Source organism: Gymnoscopelus microlampas (genome assembly GCF_963454915.1).
Source record: "Gymnoscopelus microlampas genome assembly, chromosome: 4".
In the NCBI taxonomy this organism is placed as follows: Eukaryota; Metazoa; Chordata; class Actinopteri; order Myctophiformes; family Myctophidae; genus Gymnoscopelus; species Gymnoscopelus microlampas.
In genome coordinates, this window is record NC_139941.1 from 49,046,078 (window position 1) to 49,071,472 (window position 25,395).

General features: G+C 41.9%; 1 protein-coding gene across 1 annotated transcript in view; it reads right to left on the minus strand.

Moving 5' to 3' along the window:
- The window catches only part of mctp1a (multiple C2 domains, transmembrane 1a), a 289,927-nt gene that overhangs the window by 126,583 nt on the left and 137,949 nt on the right, over window positions 1-25,395 (minus strand). Inside the window, exons 3-5 of the mRNA XM_084054050.1 lie at window positions 10,128-10,270; window positions 9,581-9,660; window positions 8,128-8,236 (exon numbers count right to left, since the gene is read on the minus strand). Coding sequence (XP_083910176.1) covers window positions 8,128-8,236; window positions 9,581-9,660; window positions 10,128-10,270 — 332 coding nt within the window. The remainder of the gene's footprint in view (window positions 1-8,127; window positions 8,237-9,580; window positions 9,661-10,127; window positions 10,271-25,395) is intronic.

Here is a 25,395-nt window from a genome sequence, read left to right on the forward strand (position 1 = left end):
CCTTTGATCTGCTAGATGAAGCCTCTTAATTTCCATTCTCCAGACATTAAACAATGCGAAGCGGCTCCCCTCTCTCTCAATACAAACCCAACCCAAACCACCCGTACAGCCGCTCCTCTCGCTCTCTTTCCCCGTCTCCTGTCCCGCTCGCCATATCGTTAAGACGCCGTATGCTAATAGCAAAGGGAGCTGTTGTTAAAGTTTTTTTCAAGCGCGGGCCCTAATTGCGAGGCCTCGTTATTGTTTTGTCGCTACATAACGCACATTATATGGAAACCATGGACTGTGTGGATTAGGGGGGGAATCAACATCTCCCTCTCCGCCACAGTGTGCAAGCGGGGGAGATAATTCTGAGAGAGGGAGTCCTTTAATAGGTGACAACAATTAATTTAGGGAGTTATTACAAAGCCCCGTTGCCATGGTTGAACTGTTCAACTCCTGTCAGCGAGACAGCCCTCTGGAAAGAGCCGGAACAGAAGGGCTTGAAAAGTTGCTAAGACAAGCAGTTTTCCTCTCCACTGAACTTGGGAGAGATCCCGGGTTTAAAGTCATGCCAATGACTTGTAATTATCTCAAAGTACTTCTCTTTTTTTTTTTCATGTAGTCTGCTGCATTTGCAGAGCTGGGGTACAGCATAAGCTTGATTAAAGAGACGTGGGCGTGTGCGTGTAAAAATACAATATCAGCGCAGAGCAAAGAAGGCACACACAGAAGCAGCTCTCGCTCTCTCTCTCGCTTTCTCTGTGGTGGAAAGCATGGCAGCTATACTATAGCTTGTTAGCGCTCTAAAGCTAATTCCCGAACTACACTCAGGCGGGGACGGCCCAGTTTGAAGCTTCAAAGACTTGGGTTTGAGGAAGAAGAGACATATAGCGGGACGTCTGCCTAACGACCATAATTGACGCTTGAAATTATGTTTCTGTGTTTCAAATGTTTATTGCAGCTAAAAGGGGAATTAATGCCTTGAGCGCGGCTCTATAGTTGAGTATGATACTTCCATTGAAAAGTGAGCCTTGATGCAGTGCCATTTGCCTCGTAGTGATTTGGCCGCCCAAACGGGACAATGCATTGCATAAAATACCCAACACGCTTTAAGGAGAACACTTAAGTGCAGAGGTTCTTGAACTTTGTTCCATTTTAAAAAAACACCCAGACCCAGAGGGAATTTGGCCACGCACCCGCAAAATCCAGAGCGAATTACAAGTGCAAATTGGATTTAGCATGGAATTACCCAACTCTCCAATCAATGACGGAATCCTCCAGTCAGATTAATGATTCTGACCGGAGTTATTCTCATTGTACTTTAGTGACAAATACTGGTGGAGGCGTGGCTAAATCCGCCATTTTCTTGGAGGTGCAAACAAACACAGGTATCACAATTGGGTTTGTGAGACAGATTGTATACAGTGTTTGTTTTCATTTTTTTTTCATAGGGCATAGTTATGTTTACATAATCTTATGAAAAATGAAGACAGGACATTCAAGGATTCATTTTTCAAGCTCCAAATCCACGCAAAAAAGCATTGTTGTCTGTCTGTACCCCCTCCAACGCAGTCACGTGATACCCATTCCCTTCCAATATTCGCATGTAGTAGAACGTGACCTCACTGCAGCTAAAATAGTTAACCACTTAAACCTCACATGGTTGAGTGCCTCAGGGCTCTTTTCTGGGGGTTTTTTTATCCCACGATGTTTGTAACCCAATGCCAATTGCCTAAGCTGTAATCCTGGGCGCGACTCTCCCTCTGCCAGCCTGGGGAGAGCCCCGAACTGAGCTCATGCCTCCTTCAATGCATGAGGAGCTAGCAAGCCGCTTCTTATAACCTGACAGGGGGGATTTTTCCTGGTAGGACGTAGCGTGTGGAAGGAACACGTTATCCCAACAAGTTCCTTTCCCCTCCATCAGGCATAGAGACCAGGATTACTGGTTTCTGTTTTCTGTTATTGTGGGAGAAAGCTGTGGGGAAAGCTCAGAACGCTTGTGCTGCGACGCGTTGTGAGCTTGTCGATCTGCTATTTTCCCGTGAAAGCTTTCCCCACAATACGGATGCTGGGGTTTAAGTGGTTAAGTTGCCGTGAATTCATCCGACTCTTGTGGGGTTATATTTAGTTGATATCAGAAAAACACATTATGTGCCACATCATGCAGGAGTCGATGAGAGGAAGCAGCAGGTCAGACATAGGCCAGCATGCATTTGGTCGAGCTCGACATCAGCCAATGAGAACCATGGAAACGAACCAAAACAGTCACAGTTTTATTGTGACACATACAGTAAGATGGGAACATAGAAAGAATATGGCACAATCCATATAGTGGACACGTCCACTTGAGGTGAAAGGGTCTCAGGAGATCTAATAAAACATCTCAAGTCTCTCTCTACATCTCTCTGTCTCTCATCTGATCTCTTAAACAGGTGTCTTGTTGTCCAGTACTCCTTTACAATGTACAATAAAAGAAAATAGGCCTACACTTTATTTTCTCACCCAGCAGCTGCAATACACTATAGTACCATATGTCAACATGAGTTACTCTTGGTCTCAGAACTGTGTATACTACATTTCATACAGACGCCTAGCCTTAGATCAAGACTATCGTAGATATCGATTTTGACATTTTTATATCTACGAGAGTCTTAGCGACCACCCTGTAAGTGCGGCCTGGACTTTCACCAGTAAAGCCCGCATTTCTCAGAATCTAAGGGGCTTACCCAGTTGCCCCAAATGTTAACTAGCGGTCCAGAGTCTTTGTGCAATGTATTAGTTTGTATTTTTCAATAGATATGTGTTCTAATCCCGTCTGTGGCCGAACGCCATTTTTTCCCTCTTGTTTACCTCCCGTTTACATTGAGTGTAATTCCGGCTTTCACCGGATGCGCCCCGTCACTACCACATTGGGAATTTCCGACAGAATCGTGCACAGACGGGGATTAAAACACGTCATTATTGAACAATATGGACTTATACATTGCACAAAGACTCTGGACCGCTAGTTAACATTTGGGGCAAGCGGGTAAGCGCCTTATATTTTGCATTTATACATGTTAGGAGAAATACATGCTTTACTGTTGAAAGTCCAGGGCAAACTGGGGGGGGGGGGTGGTCGCTAAGACTCTCGTAGACATAAAAATGTCAACATTGATAGAATACAATAGAAGGCTAACAGACATAAGTCTTGTCTTCAAGGAAATACAGTTTTAGGTTTGGTGGATGTATACTTTTAACTCTTTAAAAAAAAACTTCCTAGGTCTTTCTTCTTCTACACTGTGGGTTCCTGTTCTTATGGTATATTGCACTGTTCTTATGGTATATTGCAGCTAGAGGAAAATAATGTGGAGATGATGAGAAGAGGAACGTACGACCTGATAACAGAAATAAAAGAACAAATGATAATACCACCGTGAAAGGAGGAGGAGAAGGGAGAGATGAAGAGAGGAAAGAAGACGAAGGCCGGGGCTGGGGGGCAGTGGTGGAAAGTGACTAAGTACATTTACTCAAGTACTGTACTTAAGCACAATTTTGAGGTACTTTTACTTTACTTGAGTATGTACATTTTTCAATACTTTATACTTCTACTCCACTACATCTCAGAGGAAAATATCATACTTTTTACTCGACTACAATTATTTGAAGACTTTAGTTACCAGTTACTTTGCAGATAATAGGCTAGATTATTATTACAAAACATACATTAGCCTCTTAAGCTCTGCTTTATACTTCGGCTTTTCAAAAAAAGACGATCTACAAGCTCACTCCGCGTCGCGACGATGCGGTGTGAGCTTGTACGCGATGCAAGTTTGTAGATCGGCTATTTTCAACCAATTGACCCATTTTGAAAACATTTGTTAAAAATGGGACAACTCTTCAGAATGGGTACAATAATTTGGTACTTTTAGTAGTAAGTATAATTTCGAAATTTGAATACATATCACTTGTAACTGAGTATCTCTACATTGTTGTATTGCTACTTTTACTTAACCCATTAAAACCGAGAAGGCATCTGCATAATTTTAACCACTTTAACCATTACTTTACTATTATCGATTCAAAAAAGTTTGAGAACCACCGATATAGAAACCTACGTTTTTTTCTGTAAACTGTTAGGATTTAGAAGACATTAATGTCCTCAGGTCTTAATGGGTTTACCCATTTAGGGCGGGAACCCCTATTTGAAAGTACACCTTTAAAGATGGGATCCCCTTTTGGGGTTCCTGTTGCTATGTACAGTATACAGCAACATACAATTTTTGTAATTTCTTAATAAATATTTGAAGTTTTTCAGAAAACTTAGAGGGCCTTTTTAATATCGGCCTCAGGTCTTAATGGGTTAAGTAAAGAAAACATTTGAGTACTTCTTCCACCACTGGCAGGGGAGGGGTGGGGGTGGGTTCCATCGATGGACCAAGGACACCAGTCAGTGCAGAGGGTCGGAGGGCGAGTGGGGGGGTACAGTAAGGACCAGTGGAGGGGTCGGGGGGGTCAGGGGAGTTACATGCCTTTTTTTAGTTTACCTTACTAGATCGTTTCCAGTTCCTTCTCAAAAGCATGGTCTGCAAAATGAGACAAAGCGGTTATACAGCGCCCCCCATTGGCACACACACACACACACACACACACACACACAGCTGCAAGGTCAAGGGTTAAAACGGGGGCCCAGGGAGGGTGGGAGGGTTAGGCCGGCTGGGGGTCATCCATGCAGCAGAAGTAAGCATAGCGCGTAGCATTAATCATAGGGGAAGCGCTCCTATACTGTAGAGTGTTGAAGTCCTGACGTCACTCCCGTTATCCCTGCTGGGTCACATAAGTACTTTTTTCTATTGAAAATACCATAAGATGGCGGTGCACTCTAGGGTATAGCATCAGAAGACTGGTATACCTTCGGTGTACCGTGGCATAATTCCTAACTACACCAGTCTTTTGCCATCAGTGATTCTGATGACGTCACTGAAAATCACCTGAGCGTGTCATCAGGTGAGGTGTTTATAGCGCCTCCCAGAAAAAAACTGCTCTCAGCAGGAAATGCCCAAACAAGGCATTTCCTGTTTACAGCCCCTTTAACTTCTCATGGCTGTGGGTGAGAGTGCACATCCCAGGTAGAACAACGGACCCGAGCGTAGGGACCCCCGTGGCAGTGAATGCTTCGCGGACCCCGGGGAAGCATTCGCTGGGGGTCCGACCTGCCTCACGGCTGCGAACGAATCATTTTCTCTGTGAATCACAACGTGTGATGCTGCCCGTGTGTTTGTGTGTGTGTGTGTGTGTGTGTGTGTGTGTGTGTGTGTCAGCTTGTAACTGTCACCAGCCAGACATCGACTAATAGGAACACACGCCTCTCCCACACATAACTACAAGTAGCAGCCTGAACCTCTAGTTGATTTACAATTGATGAACATCTGTGTTTGAAGAAAATGTATGTATTTTCTGTTTATTTTTGGAACACAATGCTATTGAGACCCTATGGTATTTTCAATGGAAAAAATAACTCTGACCCAAGGGGATATAGTGGCATCTATAGCGGCAGTGATGTCAGACTTCGGTTCTCTATTCATTTTACGGTGTTGTGTGTACAGCCACACACACACACACATGCACATGCAGGGAAAAGATATATATTATGCATGTGAGTGCATCAGTGTATGTCCATCCCTGCAGGACTGAATGTAAAGATTCACTCTCTCACACTTCAGACTGACTTATACTTGGGTTGCATGCCGCTGTGAGACGCAACACGCCAAGTATAACTCAGGCGTTCCCCTCTCTCTCTCTCTCTCATTCTCTTGCTCTCTCTCTCTCTGTGTCTCTCTCACACATAGACACATAAAATATACACACACGCACGCGCACGCACGCAAGAACATAATAATTGTGAACTACTGCATAGATGCCCTCTGGTGCCGTGACTGACTGACTGCAAAAAAAAATCCTCAGAAAGTGGTGATTCTGACAGCACATTTTGATTTAGTTTTAGTCATAGTCTTTTGAATACAATTTTACTTAGTTACAGTCATATTTTAGTCATCTGAAATATTTTAGTTTTAGTCGACTACATATCATAAGATATTAGTCGATCTACAGTTGATTTTAGTCGACTAAAATGTATTTTGGCGGTGCCTTGATGGCGTCGTAATGGCTGATTTTACACTGGGTTGCATGCTGAAAATAGCCGATCTACAAGCTCACAAAGCGATGCAGAGCGACGCGTTGTGAGCTTGTAGATCGGCTATTTTCAGAGCGCGACACCCGAGCGCAACCAAACATAAAATGACTCGTCTTTTAGTTCTACTGGATCTCTTCTCCACTAGTCTCTCACTAACATTTTAGTCTAGTTTTTATTTGTTGACAAAATTGTCAATATATCTAGTCTTAGTTTTAGTCATCATAGCTTAGTTGTAGTAAGTGAAAAAAGGTAGTCAACAGCCATTTTTCGTCATAGTTTTAGTCGATGAAATCAACACAGTCATCAGATGATGAACAAGTTAGAAAAGTGTCTTTCATTCTCCTCTTTGCCAGTAGATGGCGACAGAGAGCAGTATCCCATCAATCCAGAGCTTTATTACCAGCAACAACCTTGTGCTGGTTCTCTCACAGTGGGTAGCGCTCATAAAGTGATGCTTAACCTAAATAGAGTTTTTATTTGTTCTGTCAAGTGTGGACTCTGTGCACTGTGCTACCCGAATAAGCAGCGGAAATTAAGACGTCAGATCAAAAGGAATAAAATATTTCCCCCATGACTCTCTGCCTTGTTTCCACATCAGGCATGCAGGGGGTCCAATTAAGCAAACAAATAATTGAACAGAAATAAATACAACTCTGGAAACATCGAGTTGCACGTCGTCCGCAGAGGCGAACGTTGCAACATAATTAGGAATAAATGTAGAATCCAGTGCTCTTTGAACAGGGAACATATATTATGGTTGTTTTTTTTCTCCTTCCTGTGAGCATTTTAATTACACTTGTGGATAGAGTAAGTGTGTTGACTGAGCTCAACTGCAATTGAGATATCTAATGCATATATAGATTAAAGGCAAAAGTTCAAATTATACAAACCGTGAGTGTTTTATTTGGTGTATGTAATCACAATATAGTTGCTTAACTTAATTGAAAGAAACTTTTGGATGTCACAGCCTTTCCAGGTACGTTGTAGCTTAGTGAAGGGGTCTTCAACCTTGTTCAGCCCAAGGACCCCTTAGCTGACAAAGAGAGATGAAGCAGGGACCCCCACTACATATTGTATAAAATTGTGTTGCAGATTCAAGTTTTTCATAGCTTCGTAGACTTGTTTGACAGCATTATCATCAGTGTTGTGTAAATTAATGTGTTTTTGTTTATTTTTTATACATTAGCTTCTCTATTAATTCATGTTAATGTGTATTTCCAGACCTTTGTAAACCCTCAATACTAAGTAAACTTGACCGTTGGCTCTATACATGGTCTGTTCTCTTTTTTCTCTCTACACCAAACCTCTTTGCAGAGGCATTGTGCGCTTGTAGATCTGCTATTTTTGGCTAATGTTCCCCTCAGAATAGGGATTCTAGAGTTCAAGTGGTTAATGTAAACAAAAGAAAGAAATTCCAGTCACACAAAGATTTGGAGACCCCCCTGTAGTAACTCTAGGGGTCCCGGACCCCCAGTTGAAGACCCCTGTAAATGAAGTGTACGGATCTTCAAATAGTAAAATCAGCAGGAAGTTGAGATTTGTATTTAAAACAAACTAAAAAAAACAGTACTGGGTTTGGTGATGTTCTATATTGTCTGAATCAGCTTTGTCTGCGTTAGTTAAAAGAGTGATTTTGAGAGCTGTTTCACCGTACAATGTCAGTCAATGAGGAGCATATTTTGAATTATCAATTTCTAATCAATGGAGAAATCATTTTTGATTTCTTCTCTACCTTTGGAGTTACATCATGGCAAGGTAACTACACAACCCAAACCTCTACCAAAGTGGTCTTGCCCTTTAATGTCAAGTGTTCTTCAAACCCCAACACTAGCTTATCATAACCATCTGAGTAACCACCAGCTGGGTGAAACTGAAACTGTATTTCCCACCCCATGGGGATTGTAAAGGTATGAAGGGAAGGAATAATGACGACATGGGAGAGAGAAAGAGAAAAAGAGAGACAGTGTCCTTACATCTTTGAGGTCTCCCTCTTTGGGCGTCAGAGTGACCTCCAGGTCCAACGTGCCCAGGTTGTTGTCGGGGTACTGGGGGTCCTTCAGGTCAAGGGTCACGTCCAGGGCCCTGAAAGAGGGGGGGGGGGGGAGCAGGCCATTCAGTCTACAGAGTCAGACTGATATTATTGTCTCTGTCTGGGTGGAAACCTCTTATTGTCCAAAACGTAATTACTTTTCAGGATTAAAATTCAAATGTGGCAAAAAGTAGCAGATCTACAAGCTCAAAATGCGGTCCGAAAGGGTTCGAAGCGACATGTTTTGAGCTTGTCGGTCAGCTACTTTTGCTGTTTTTGAATTTGAGTCCTGAAAAGTAACAGTTTTCCACCCAACAGAGACAATGTCATTATTTTGAGCTTGTTGATCGTTATTCAACCAAAAATCTGGCATCTAATGCACACACAGCGCACCAGGCTTACACAATGTGCAAGTTATGTTGATTACTATAGATTATAACACTGCACGTTGACATGAAAAACATGCAAGCACACACACACACCATCCATCCAACTGTTAAAACATGTGTTTGTAGAAGGAATTCATATCTTTTTATTGAGATGAACAAAAAAGATGTGCATGCCATATTCACTGAATATGTGATTACATGTTGTCAGAAATAGTGATTATATAATTTAACCATCCATCTTCCATCAAAAGATGATTATCTTTACAAAAATATATATATATATACAAATAAATGTATGTGTTTCCCCCATAACATGCTCCATTCATGCTACTGAGGTTTGTGGTGAATCACCAGGGAAGGCCACGAGAGGGCAGTGGTGAGCTATTCTTTACCATGACTGAATCATGGTGAATGGGAGTCAGACCCATACAGTGGAGGCAGAGGGGACTCCCTTTCTTTGGTGTTTCGCCTTGATTACGTCTAAACACTAACATTCAACTTCACTAAAACTGCCAAAACCTAACCCTAACCTCACAAACACTATGCCTAACCCTGACCTTAACCCTGACCTCACAGAAACTATGCCTAAACCTAACCTCACAGGAACTATGCATGAACCTAACCTCAAAACCCTGTCCGCCTGGGCGAAACACCAAAGAAAGAGACTCTCCCGGAGGCAGAGACACAGAGAAACAGGAAACTGAACAAAAGCAATGAACAGTTAGTAATTCACGAAAATAAAAGGTAGAGAGGTGAAAATAGAACAAGTGTGAGAGCGGAGAGATAAGAGAGAGATAGAGATACAGGGAGAGGAAGAGAGGGGAGAGAGACACAGGCAGACAGACAGACAGACAGACAGACAAACAGACAGACAGACAGAACAAATATAGTGACTGAGAGATGGAAAAAAGAAAAGGAGACTGAAGTGAGGGAGAGAAAGAGACATAAATCAAGAAAGAAAATAAGTAATGCTATAAAAGAAAGAACATGATGGTAGAGAAGGAAGACCTCAGGTGTTCCAGTGATTCCAGGTAGAGATATGCAGAGCCCATGAAGTCGTCCTGAAGTCCAAAGTCATAGTCAAACACCTAGAGAGAGACAACACAAATGGCACACACAATGACCACAATGGGAACAAGTCCAATATATATATATATATATATTTGAGAGCTTAAACGTTTGGATATTACTGGAAATTGCTTTAATTTGCAGGGTGTTGCTGAACATTTCCCATTATTTAATGTTCATTAAAATACATAAAAAAGAATCTATGAAGAAAATCCACAAATCGCTGTATGTCGGTCTTTCATTTTGTATTTTTATATATTTTTTAATTTATGAACTGAAATTAATGTCATTTTCAGTAAAAGCCAAAGGTTTAAGCTCTAATATTTTTTTTAATGTTTTAATCTGCTACAGGGGCTGAAAAAATATGTAGTGAACGTTGACAAACTCTTTTTTTTGGCCTCAGGTCTAACTGAGTCAATTCTTTGGATGCAGAACCTCATTATCATACTGTACGTAGAGAATCTTCCCAGCGTCCACCCCGTCTCACCTTGACGTACAGCGGTTCCTTCAGTGTGTCCACCAGCAGACTGAGCTTCTCGTCCCACACCGGGTTCAGGTTCTTGTGGATGGTCTTACTCCTGAACACCTCCTTCCCCGCCAGCTTGAACTTCACATAGGGATCACTGGTGCCTGAGGAGGACAGACACACACAGGTTTATTAATAGGGTTAACGAGGTGGTATCAGTGAAGGTCGGCTTCCATGCATGCAGTGATTCTCCACCTTTTTAATTTCCAAGGACCCCCAGTTTGATAATGCATTATTAGGCCACAATCCCCCATTTGATTAAAACTAATTTAAATCTCTGGGTCCCCCCCAATTTACACTACTACTAATTTGACAAATCAATGGTTCAATTTGGTTCCATGTGTACACTCTCAGAGTTACATATACCGATAAGGGTCCATTTAGTTCCTCGTCCTAACTGTCAATAATTTAGCTGGGGACCGCCTGCTGGAAGCCCGTCACGGACCCCTGACTGGGCATCCCCGGACCCCCTTGTTGAGAACAACAACAACGAAATGGGGAGAGAGATGGGGACTGACAGGTCAAATCATACTGTCATACTAGTCTCGCGTAGCCAGACAACTATTCCACAATCTCTGAATGCTATATAGAGTCTGGAACTACAACTCCCAAAATCCGAGAGAGGAAACTGGCACTTCCGTTCATGAAAATATATTTTAAAATATCTTTACACTTTACTTTTTAGTTTCCATTTCTGCTAAGCAGCAAGCTACTGTATGTATACTTAGATGATTTGTATTTATATTAGGATAAATTTGCGCGACTGTAAAGACGAAACGGAAATGGAGAGGAGGCTCCACATCCGGTTTGTATTCTAATCATGATCAGAGCTTCCGAGTCCCAGACTGTATGCCGGAAACATTTGAAAATTGTGGGAGGCAACAGTCTGGTAACGAGAGACTACTGTCATACTGTCTCAGTATTTCACATTTCCATACAATATCTGTATTTTAACACTAGATGGCGCCATAGACCCATATTTTTGTTTATGGTCAGAATGAGCAGGAGACATTACAGCAGGGCAAGGAAGAAACAGTGATGGAAGAAGTACTCGCATGTTTTTCTTAGGTAAAAGTATTTGCCTACAAAATACACTTTCCATAATGATATCATTAATGTCTCAATAGAGAGAGACAGGAGGCCTAGGCTACATTGAGACCTAGGCTCAATGTAGCCTGACAGCGCGTCGGAGGTTCGAGTCCCAATCCCAACGGCCTTTGCTGCCCATATGTCACTTCCCATCTCTCTCCCCATTTCCTGTCAGCCTACGGTCCTATCCATAAACGCATAGAAAAAGACAACAACAAACAGAGAGACAGCAAGTCCCTGGTTTGGACCTTTGCATGCATGTCACTCCCCTACTATCATCTCTGTCCTGTTTCCTCTCTATCTCTCCAGTGAATATCAAATAAAGCCCCCGCCGCCCCCCCAAAAAAACAGAAAGATGATGATAACGTTATAGCTGTCACTCTAAACAGGTGGTTCTCAAACATTTTCATGTCAAGGACCCTCCAAACTGGCCACAGACCCCCAATTGAAAAGAAACAGCACTTCACAGCACAGTTAAAACATCAAAGCCAATGACATAAAAAACAACAAAGAACAGAGGCTAATGGAGAATGAATCCTTCCACACAGCTCTATCACTATACTTTCAAAGAAGTGATGGATATTATATTAATACATCTTTCAATAGATAAAAACAATTGAGAAAGCACAAACAAGCAGTGGTGGAAAATGTTACTTAAGTAAAAGTAGCAATACCACAATATAAAAATACTCTGTTACAAGTACTGTAAAAGGCCTGTGTTCAAAATGTTACTTGACTAACAGTACAAAAGTATTGGCACCAAAATATACTTAAAGTACCAAAAGTAAAAAGTTCTAAAATGTTTGAAAATAGCATCTGCAATTTGTAGTGGAGTAAAAGTACAATATTTGCCTCTGAGATGTAGTGGAGAAGTAAAAAATACCTCAAAATTGTACTTAAGTACAGTGCTTGAGTACTTACTGTAGTTACTTTACACCACTACACACACACACACACACACACACACACACACACACACACACACACACACACACACACACACACACACACACACACACACACACACACACACACACACACACACACACACACACACTGCATGGTAGGCCTGAGGAGCAGTGAGGAAGCTCTACCATCATGTGACTCAGACACTACTGCAGGTCATATGACTAATGCCTGCACCCTGATTGGTTGAGACAAGGCAGCAGTCATACAGTGTTGAATAATGTCCTCTTGGAGCCTCAGGACTCAAACATCCCATTGACTCAGTTCTACAATTTAACTCACTTTCCTAATAAGTGAAACATTATGCAGTCATCATCTTCATCGTGTTATATGAGAGCTGGCTTAGTGAAGGGCACACACACACACATGTGAGCTTTGAGCTTTTTTCTTTGGACATGTTTCCACCCAGACAGAGACGATGTCATTATTTTGAGCTTGTAGATTGGCTGTTTCTTTTTTTACTTTACTCAAATTAAAAGTTTTTCAAATTGATCAGAAAAGATTTTGCACTTTTTGACTAAATATCCGTAAAAGATATCGGTAATCAGTGGGCAAGGACTTTCCAAAATCAGGATCGTTATTCGACCAAAAATCTGTCATCTAATGCACACACAGCGCACCAGGCTTACACACTGTAGAAGTTATGTTGATTATTATAAATTATTGATATGAAAAACATGTAAGGACACACACACACACACACACACACACACACACACACACACACACACACACACACACACACACACACACACACACACACAGACAGAGTGGTATGTACAAATTGGATATGACATGTCAAATTATACTGTCACTCAGTATTTCACATTTCCATACAATGTCTGTATTTTAACACTAGATGGCGCCATAGCCACACATTTGTGTTCATGGTAAGAATGAGCAGGAGACATCACAGCAGGTGAAGGAAGATGGAAGAAGTACTTAAGTAAAAGTATCAATCCCGCAATGTAGTAAGTAACAAGTAAAATAATGCACTTGAGTAAAAGTACAAAAGTATTGGCATCAAAATATAGTTAAGTACTACAAGTAAAAGTACTCATTATGCACAATGTCTCATTTCACAAGTTTCCAAATGTATAAAATCCTTTGAAAATAGCAGATCTACAAGCTCACAACCCGTCGCTTTGCAACACGTTGTGAGCTTGTAGATTGAATATTTCCAAATAGCCAAAGTATATATAGGTCTGAAGTCGTTAATGTATGTTTTACAAAGTGACTAAAGTTTTCAAATAATTGCAGTGGAGTAAAAAAGTACAATATTTGCCTCTGAGATGTAATGGAGTAGAAGTAAAATATTATTAAATACTCCAGTAAAGTAAGAATATCTAAAAAACAAATACTGAAGTACAGTAGCCTACTTGAGTACATGTATTTAGTTACGTCATACAACTGGATTAAACTAAACAAGACAAAAAGGCTAAAGACCCCTGGATGTCATACTGCTCTTTACACCCAAGTAGAAATATTTGTCAAAGAGTGGCATTAGGAAAGGTCATGGGAAAACCTAAATAAATAGGGCTGTTAGTCTGCTTGTCATTAGGTTATTATGAGGTAATGCCAAATTTACATTTTGACCTGAGGGTGGTGATACAGCATACATGGGCAACTGGTGGCCCGGGGGCCACATGCGCCCCCCACCTTCACTTAATGCGGCCCCCAGGTTAATATCGGAATACTGATATATTATTGATTTCAGCTGTTACAATTCCAAACATGCAAACATGACCCGCTTTAATTACGTCTATATTAGTAGCTTAATGACTAGTATTACATTTCTATTGTCTTTTTTATGTCTAATATATTTGTATTTAAGTTCACAAAGTTAACATAAGTATAATGCATTTGAAATTAAATACAATTTTGACTTTTCAGGATTCCCCCCAAAAAATAGCAAGAAAAAAAAATCTGGATTTCAATTCAAAAATAGCCGATCTACAAGCTCAAAACGCGTCGCGCTGCGACGCGTTTTGAGCTTGTAGATCGGCTATTTTTGCTACTTTAGTGTGACATAGATTGGCCCGACAGTATATGCAATGTGGCCCTCTGGAGTGAGTGTGGAAATATAGTGTCCCTCTCCATCATCAAAGTTGCCCACCCCTGTGATACAGGAAAGGGCATGGGGTTTTCTCCAGTGGAGTAAAGTATAAGTAAATGTACTCAAGTACTGTACTGTACTGTACAATTTTGTATACTATAGACCAATGGTTCTCAAAGTGGGGTCCTTGAGGGGGTCCCAGGGGGTCCCCAGCTAAATTAGTTAATATAGCATCACAAAAATGTTAACCACTTGATCCATTTATACGTTGGCTTTTCGAAAATAGCAGATCTACAAGATCAATCAGCACGTCACTTTGTGCTGTGCTGATTGAACATTTTTGAATAATATAAAAGTTTTTAAAACGCAAATCTTCTTTTTTGGGGGGTCCCTGGCACAAAACATTTTCAAATGGGGGTCCGCGGCCAAATACATATCGATTTGGGGGGGTCCTTGGTACGAAAAAGTAGCGAGACCTGACAGAATGGTTTTCACTGGTTGCACGCATACTGGTTCTTATCAGTGTGACGTCGTCTGTTAAGGGGTCTATAGACCATTGGTTCTCAAAGTGGGGTCCGAGGACCCCCAGGGGTACTTGAGGGGGTTCCAGGGGGTCCCCAGCTAAATGATTTATAGGAACCAAATGGACCCTTATGGGTCTGTAACTCTGAGAGTGTACAAATGGAACCAAATGGACCCTAACGGGCCCATTTGGTTCCATTTGTACACTCTCAGAGTTAAATTAACATTGATTTTAGAATATAAATTGGGGTCCCAGAGATATAAAGGCCATTAAATGGGGGTCCGTAGCCCTAATGCATGTCAAACTGGGGGTCCTTGAAATTAAAATGGTTGAGAATCACTGCTAGAGAGCCATAAAAACCTTCTCTTATTGGGGTCCCTGGCTTATCTTTTCAAATGGGGGTCCGTGGGGTAATAAGTGTCAATTTGGGGGTCCTTGACATGAAAAAGTTTGAGAACCACTGCTATAGACAATGTCCCAGGGCTCCATAGAAGAGAGAACGGCCACAGCGCCTACTGTATGTAGCAGCGCTTGCTCAGACCTGGCCCTCAAGGCCTATCTCTGTCAGTGCGTCTTTGTTTTGAAGTGATGTTAAAAAGTCAAGCATGTTAAAACCATCTTTTATATCCTCTAAGGCGCATCCTTATCTAAGAACTAAATGCCTCACAGCGTTCTGATGGAACGCTATCTGTTGGATGTCAGTGAAACACAGCCTACAGCTGACAGACAGCAGAGGAATCACTCTCTCTGCTCAATGAGCGTTCAGCCTGCATGCGCACGCTGCCCTGTGTCACGCTCTCTCTCGCTCTAAAACACTTTAAGGAGCAAATTAATGGGGCAACCCGCTGGCCTAGCGGTCCAGGGGCCATACCACACATAGGCTCTAATGCAGCCTGACAGCACGTCGCAGGGTTTTCTATCGATTACACACCCCATGAAGCCTTGACTTCATGGAGATTCATTTTGTTTCTGTCGCATTCCCGAGCCAATCATTTGACGACCGGGTCATCGGTCAATATGAGACTCAGTAGGAGACTCTGCCGGTCATCAATTTATTGGTTCAGAAAAGTGACAAAAACTTTGGGTTCTCCTTTGAGGTCTCATGTAGACCACCTGTTAGGCTGAAACTATCTCTTGTTTTTTTGTTTATTTGACCTGATTCACTCATTCACACACTCTCCTCCTCAATCTGATCTCTGGTAGGTGTCAGTGTGCCCAGAGCTGACACCATGCACTGTCACCTCTCTGCTGGAAGAGTGTTCAGGCCTGCAACACTAACGGGGTCCACTCATAATAACGACATCCCATTATTCCGACCATTACACTGCCTATTATGCACTCTCACTAACATTTTAAAATGCAAATTAGCTATTGAAGATAGTGGCAATTGTTCATAACATAATTATTCATCATATCAGTACTCAGTACAAACTTATTTGATAAACAACATTCTAGGGATTGTCTACATTGTTGGTCAACACCAACACCTATTGAAGATGCTCGCTCGCTCGCTCGCTCGCTCACTCACTCACTCACTCACTCACTCACTCACATTTAACATCTTTATTTGCGTTCACATTTATTAAGACATTTTTTAACACAAACAATAGTAGCTGCACAAACTTGGTAAAACTCAACAACAAGTATTTCAGGATACAGATCACGGATACAGGAAGCATCGTGACTGCCAGTAATCACAGACACTGAACAGAATTCAGCCAATACCTTATCAGCTCTTGGCTTGGGCATTCCTGCAATCTGCAGGCCTCTCAAAACTGATTTATGGACATCACGAGGCTTCCAAATATGAACACAAGCAGTTTACATTTGTAACCAAGCTGTATAATAGCATCCTTAGGACGTTGGCACTTAAGCACCTTGGTAAGGAATGCCTCTTCCAGACTGTGGGTCAAATGTACATGCCACTTCCAAAATTGTCACTTCTCTACTGTCCTCATCAACAACAACAACATCTGGTGTATTAGCTGTGATATCTGAAAAGGCATCATTTTCAGTGCTCTCACACACACACACACACACACACACACACACACACACGCGCGCGCGCGCGCACACACGCACAGAGAAGACACAGACACACACATTCAAATGTCTTATTTGTATCCAGGAAATATATTTCAATGAGAATAGATTAAAATACTACAGAGGTTGACATTTCATGATATCTTCTCCTCCACGCCTGTCTGTCACAGCAGATGAAAGACACTTCTCTCTTGGTCAAGCCAGCAATACTCAGACCACTCAATGAGCGTCACACACACACACACACACACACACACACACACACACACACACACACACACACACACACACACACACACACACACACACACACACACACACACACACGCACGCACACGCACAATCCTCCTTGTATGGCCTGAATTTGTGTCTCTCTCTCTTTATACAACTGTATTCCTTCCATCTGTTCTTCCCCCCCTCCAACTCTTTTTCTATCCGTCTAGTATAGTCACTACACACTCACTCACTTGCTTTGCTCGCACAGCATTTAACCCTTTAAGACCGGGAACGCATCTGTGTCATTTTAGATTTTTTTGGCTATTGAAACATAGCAGATCTACAAGTGCCGGTGCCGCGCTATGAGCTTGTAGATCTGCTATTTTTGAATAGCCAAAGTGTAAAAATGTGCTTTTTAGCTCAAATCTAAAAATGACACAGATGCGTTAGAGGTCTTAATGGGTTAATCTACAAACTTCTACCACTGCTTAGGCTGCAGGTAAGTTACTCTGCTACAGCTGCAAAATAGAATTCAATTCACCGGCTGCCAGGGAAAGCCTGAAAACCCCATTCTCTTGTACTTTAATGCTGATTGACTCAGGCAGCTAGTGTGCCAGCCTTCCTACGGAATGGCCCGTCCAAAACCCTTTTCCTCGTCCAATCTGCTTCACAGCCTCATGGATGTGTATAATTCACCTGATTTATTACACCCTCCCTCAGCTATCACCCAGCCTTATACCCAGCGCTTCCATTTCATGCTCGTCTGCCTGTGAGATGGGCGATATATGGGTGGGAGATTAATCAAGCCAGATGACCTGAATATCGTCAGTTCCTTCCAGGCATTACCAAAAAAAATCTTATACTGTATTCCTGAGAGAGAGCAGCCCTATTGATTAGCCTGTTATTGAGCGAGCGGCTCATCTTGACCTCACGCTGTGACATACTATCACTTTCTCTGTTTCACACACAGCTCCCTGCTGGGGGAACGTCTTATCAGAATAAGGATTAAGAAGATTTAAGATTAAAGGAGATTTATTACCATAGCAGCCTGGGCCACCTCATTGTGTCTTAACTCATTAAGACCGGGAACGAAAAATACTGTCATTTTAGATTTGTATAGCTTTGACCATTATTTTATACTTTGGGCTATTCAAAAATAGCAGATCTACAAGCTCATAGTGTGGCACAGAGTGCTGCGCTACGAGCTTGTATATCTGCTTATGTTTTTGAAAAAAATAGCAAATTTGTGAAAATCTTTGAATATATATTATAATATATATTCTTAAAGCAAACATTTTTTACTCTAATCTTTGCTTCTGGGGATTCTACAAATGTCTTCTAAAACAGTAAAAAAAAAACTTAAGTTGCTATAATATCAGTGGTTCTCAAACTTTTTTCATGTCAAGGACCACCCAAAATTATTTGTATTTGGCCACCACGGACCCCCATCTCAACATATTATTTTGTTCCAGGGACCCCCTAGCCTGGGATCAATACCATTCTCAGGTTTCTGATCCGGTCAAGGGTGGCCGTAACCAGCTCAAGCCTGAACCAGGGGGGCCTGTGTATCACCCAAAAATAATTCCCCGCGATCAAGGGCATTTTAATTTTAGGGCCTACCCAATGAAACCCTTGATGCGGCGTAGTTTAGCTTGTACAAATAGTTTGTTTGGTACAGTATATCCATCCTTTATTCCAACTTGTAGTGACTGGCGAGACTAAATTAGTAGTTATACTCGATTTAGCATTTAAATGCTGAAAGGGGGAACCAAAACAAACGCTATGAGCTTGTTTGTAGATCTGCTATTTTTGAATAGCCAAATAAATCTAAAAATGACACAGATGCTTTCCCGGTCTCAATGGATGAACTCATTACTTTGCTCTGAAGTTGAGTTTTTTCACCGTGCCCACACAGGCCGAGGCAGATAGTTTGAACTGATGAAGGTCCCTCTGCAAACTGAAATGTCACACTGATTCATCGTTAAATAAAGGATTAAGTGAGAGGGTCACCTTTTCTCTTCATGGACTCTTAATCTTTGTTTTAGCTGCAGCTGCACGGCTTGTATTAACCCATTAAGACCGGGAACGCATCTGTGTCATTTTACGATTTCTTTGGCTATTCAAAAATAGCAGATGTACAAGCTCATAGCACGGCACAGAGTGCTGCACTATGAGCTTGTAGATCTGCTGTTTTTGAAAAATCGTGAAAATGTGTGCAAATCTTTGAATATCTATAAAGAAAAAATAAGCGAACAACTCAAATCTTCTGCTTCCCTGGAACTAAATATTTAGAGATGGGGGTCCGCCAAATACATATCTAAAAATCCTATATGGTGCTCCAACTTTTTCATGTCAAGGACCCACACAATTATATGTATTTGGACCCTGGACCCCATCTCAAAATATTTAGTTCCAGGGACCCCCCAGAAGCAAAGATTTGAGTTCCAAATGCTCGCTTTAAAATATATACTGTATATATTCAAAAATATTTCTCACAGTTTTCAAAAAATAGCATATCTACAAGCTCATAGCGCGGCACTCGGTGCCGCGCTATGAGCTTGTAGATATGCTATTTTATGATAGCTCATTCTATGAGCTTGCATATCTGCTATTTTTGAATAGCCAAAAGTAAAAAATAATGTTTAAAGTGGTTAAAATCTCGGTCTTAATGGGTTAAACCACTCTTGTCGGCCTGTTTGAGCCCCTGTTTGAACTCCATACTTTGGAAGAAAGGTTGTTTTTTTCCTCCGGTGGTTCCTCCTCCATCATCTCTTTCCTCTCTGCCTGCCCACGCATGCTTTTACCGAGCCGCCCGCCACGGCCCGCGACCCACCAACCAGCTTTTCCATTTCAGACGGCTCAGCCTGCTCTTATTGTTTTGTGTTTATGGCGCCAATAAAGCCAGCGCGGTAGGATCCAGAGCCAACCCATATGTGTCTGCACAGAGATATCGACCCTCTGGGATGGAGAGAGACCAGAGATAGATAGTGACAGAGAGAAAGAATAGATGGATAGATTGATCGACAGATAATTCAGATAGAGATTGTAGATAGATATAGATGGAAATGGATTGATAGAGACATTGTGAGAGAAAGAGAGAAGGGATTTTGGACAGAGTTATGGAATAGTACCTATAAAGTACCTTTGTAAAAAAGCGAAAAAATAGCCTCCAACTGGTACAGAATTCAGCTGCCAGACTATAACCAACACTAAGAAAGGTGATCACATTACACCCATCGTAGCTGCACGTCACTGGTTACCTGTTAGATTCAGAATGGATTTTAAGATTTTATACTGATAACTTTTAAAGCCCGACAGGGACTGGCCCCCAGCTACATCAAAGACTTGTTGCCCCCCCCCCTGTGAACCTGGGCGCCGCCTTAGATCCTCGGGTAAGGCTCTCCTTAAAGTCCTCATGTCTCACCTCGTCACCCGGGCGATCAGGCTTTTGCAGTTCGGCCGCCCACGTTTTGGAATGCCCTGCCCTGTGCGCGTGTATGTGTGTGTGTGTGTGTGTGTGTGTGTGTGTGTGTGTGTGTGTGTGTGTGTGTGTGTGTGTGTGTGTGTGTGTGTGTGTGTGTTTACTGCTTGTGCTTCAGGCTGTTTTGAGTGTAGTAGACACGATGCGGTGTGGGGCTTGTGGGAGTCAATTAAAACGAACACAGTTAGTAAAATGAGTCTGAAAAATAAATTGAAAAATAATAATAATGTGTGGTTGGCGCGCCAGTGTGTCCTCTGCTCACCGTTTGTGAAACACTGGTCTAATTCAGTGTTGCCAGATCTTTTTTAATTTTGAAAACCAAGTCCGTAGGGTGCGTTTACTCTGACAATCATCAGGGCTCATTTAATGCCACCTTCTGCTTACTGCCTGTTTACTCTTTTCTTTATCTGCCATCTCTTTATACTGCTGTTTTTATTTTTTGGCTTTCCTCTTCAAACAACCTCTTTTGTGATGCATTGGTGCCGTGGGCCAAACTGCACAACACAGAAGTTCAAATGAAAAAGAACAGCTCGGCCCGGAACGCTGGCGTAGCGGTACCGGGCACCTAGGCTACAATGTAGCCTGACAGTCCCGATCTATCACTAATAAAGGCATAGAAAACCCTAAAAATAAATTTCTCTCCCTCAGCTAAGTGGTCCTTGGCCTGAAAAAGACCCCTGCATTAGAGACAGTACCCGCAAGAGTGCAGGGGTTTTTGCTCACACAGCATTGAACAAAATGCAACGCTCACCTATATGTCTTAGCCCATTCAATCCGGGAATGCATCTGTGTCACTTTAGATTTTAACCACTTTAACCATTATTTTATACTTTGGCCATACAAAAATAGCAGATATACAGTGCCACACTGCGAGCTTGTAGATCTGCTATTTTTGAAACCAAAACCTTTGTAACTCAAACAAAATATTTTACAAATGTTCACTTAAAAATATATACAGTATATTCAAAGATTTGCACAAATTTTCAAGATTTTTTTTTTTTTTTGCAGATCTACAAGCTTGTATATCTGCTATTTTTGAATAGCCCAAAGAAATCTTAAAATGAAAATGTGAAAATGTGTGCAAATCTTTGAATATATATATTTTTAAAGCGAACATTTTTAACTCAAATCTTTGCTTCTGGGGGTCCCTGGAACAAAATATTTTGATGGGGGTCCGCGGCCAAATACATATAATTTTGGGGGTCCTTGACATGAAAAAGTTTGAGCACCACTAAGGTCTCAATGGGTTAATGGATTAATCTAAAACTTCTGCCACTGCTTCCTTCTTCGACCCTGCAGGTACTATACTCTGCAGAACAACAAAGAGTTGAAAACAGATAACTTCTTTCACAGAGTTTGGCCCCAAATGACGTTGTCCTTTATAGTGTCTCTATGTCTTCCTGACAGCCAACTTTGAAAAGGTAATCCAATCCACACTCCACTGGACAGCTAATGGGTGGCCGGTGTGAAATACTGCCCACTGAGCCCACAGGGCTGTCAGTGCCCATGCCAGGCCACCGTGTCAGCCGTGGGATTCAGAACACATTGTGCCCACCGGGTCTAGGCTTTACAGTAAATCCACTGAATAGATGGCTTGATGGAGGCTATAGAGTGGATGTGTGTACGGTCATACACAAAGGGTCAGGTACAGGTAAAAGGCATCTTATACTGTTCTTAACCCATTAAGACCGGGAACACATCTGTGTTAATTTAATATTTCTTTGGCTATTCAAAAAATAGCAGATCTACAAGCTTATCTGTGCCGCATTATGAGCTTGAACAATTTGTTCAAGTCTTTGAATATGTATGTTTTAAAGCGAACATTTTTAACTTCAATCTGTGCTTCTGGGGGTCCTTGGAACAACATATTTTGAGATGGGGGTCCGCGGCCAAATACATATAATTTTGGGGGTCCTTGACATGGAAAAGTTGGAGGACCACTAATATACAGTAGCAACATACAAATTACAAATTTAGATATGTATTTGGCCGCGGACCCCCATCTCAAAATGTTTTGTTCCAGGGACCCCCACGAAGCAAAGATTTGAGTTATAAATGTTCGCTTTAAAAAATATGAATAATCAAAGATTTGGACATATTTTCAAGATTTTTCAAAAATAGCAGATCTTCAAGCTCATAGCGCGGCACTCGGTGCCGCGCTATGAGCTTGTAGATCTGCTATTTTTGAATAGCCAAAGAAATCTAACAAGCGTTCCCGGATTTGATGGGTTAATGGAAAATATATAATACTCACGTCTGGTCCCTCTCCTCTATCTCTCTGCAGTGAACGGGGACAGGTCCCACACTAGTACCCATTAGACCCAACACTCTCATCTCTCTGAATAAAAATCGCTTTTTATATTGTCTCTCATCACACTAATTTCCAACTGACTGTTGCCATACAGCAATAGTCCCCATCATGGCAACCGGCTGTTCCAACAGGAAGTACCATTTTTTCCACGTTGTCTCGCATCACAGACACCAGCAGCAAATTGGTCGTGGTCGTTGGATCACAACTAATGGCTCATGTCTGGTTAAATTAGTGAGGTACCTGTACTGTACCAGCATTAAGGAGAGGATAATTACCTTTAGCCTGAACCGAAGGCATACCACTTAAGCAAGTCCAACTTTGCACTTTTAGCAGTTGCCCTGAACAGAGCAACTGCTAAAATGTCTAATTGACAATAGGGCTGCCTCGTTTTTAATCAATCAAGCTTGAATCATTGAGACTGTGAAATTGCCTCACCTGGAGCCAAAGAATAAAGAATTAGCCTCATTCTGCATGACAAAACACAGACTCTCACCTAAGCATGCTGCCAGTCTCTCCCTCTCTAAGGTTTTGTTTTGGCCGAGACAAGTGCATGCAAACCGATTAACCTTTTTCCAAGTCTTTCCTTTTAACTTTTAACGGACGTCCCCTTTGGAAGGTTCATGAATCAATGCCTGCCTGGTCAAGACAAGCTAAATGTCCTATTAAGGATTCAGAACACTATCAGAGCCGCAGTAGTAATGACCCTCATTCATACCCTCTCGCTTGATCTACACTACAGTAATAGTGTTGATGAAGGCTAGTGGATATTCTGCAAAATGCAATCGTAGCCTAAAGCATCCATTTAAATGCTAGGTCTGGTTCTGGAAGCCAGTAGTACTGTTCGGGCTGCAGTGTGTCAGCTCCCAGGGTCCCAGTCCAATCACCACACACAGACTGAAGAGTCTTCATTCCTCATCACGCACTGAGGAGGAAATGCACTGAATGAGCAGAACACGTTGAACTACAGCTATACGTTCCACACTGAGAGTGTGTGTGGTCACACTAGCTGAAGATTGGGGTTGGGAAGGTTGGGAGGCCACGCCATTATGTATTATATAGTCATAAACACGCACACACACACACACACACACACACACACACACACACACACACACACACACACACACACACACACACACTTGTTGTTCAACACAGGGACAATGGAACATTTGGATTGTGTTTGTGGAGCGTTGCCGCTGAAATATAGAGAGATTTGTGCGGCTTCATTCTCAAACTGCACACCTGGCAACCTTCTACTGAAGCTGAACATTGGGTTGGGAAGGTTGCGAGGCAACGCCATTATGTGTTGTTGTGCGTCTGCACACACGCACGCACACACAGACAGACAGACAGACAGACAGACAGACAGACAGACAGACAGACAGACAGACAGACACACACACACACACACAGACACAGACACACACACACGCGCGAACAAACAAACACAATCTGTGAACCCAGGTGTTTAGATTTACTGCTGCTAGTAAACGCTGTTCTAAGTTGAACTCTCTGACCTCTGTCCTTTCTCTCCTCATCTGGGTTCGCCTACGTTTTTTATCATCAGCGCTATAAAAACGTTTAAATAGACTATGTGCTATTCTCTCTGACACCCACACGCACACATGCACACGCAATGATGTAAAATAACTAGGTACATTTACTTACGTCCTGTATTTTGAGGTAGTTTTACTTTACTGGAGTATTTCCAATTGTTTATACTTTTACTTCTACTCCACTACATCTCAGAGGAAATATTGTACGTATACTCCAGTACAATTATTTGAAAACTTTAGTTACTAGTTACTTTGCAGATATCAATTATTATATTATGAAACATACATTAACCACTTCAGCCCTAGCAGATCTACAAGCTCACATCGCATCGCGAAGCGTTGTGAGCTTGTAGATCAGCTATTTTCAAACATTTTAGTACTTTTACTTTTGGTACTGTAAGCACATTTTGATGCCAATGCTTTTGTACTTTTACTCAAGTAACATTTTGAACACAGGCCTTTTACTTGTAAACTGTGGTATTACTACCTTTACTTAAGTAAAATATCTGAGTACTTTCCACAACTGCACGCACACACGCACACGCACACACACACACACACACACACACACACACACACACACACACACACACACCAGGTACCACCTAGTTCAGCACCCTTCGAGCCAATAAAGTAACCCGGGCTCTTCTTCCAGACAGTAATGACAGAGACAAAGCGATGACCTTGATTTAAGAGCCTCCGGTGGCATACAGGACGTCTCCTTCTGTCTGTCTGGAGGCCGACTCCTACTTCGCCCGGCCAAGACGGTGTCGCGAGTCCAAAATATAGCGACTTGGCGTGGAGCAAGGGGCAAAGCTTCCGAGTTGTAAATTGAGGCTATATAGGGCATAGCAGTGGCGGCCATTTTCTGGTTCCACTTCAAAATAGTCAATGCATTTTTCCCATTGATATTTCCAAAAATATTTATATAAATTATTTTAAGCCTAGAATCAAGCCATCCAGGGTCCTGGTGAATCAAGACCATAAA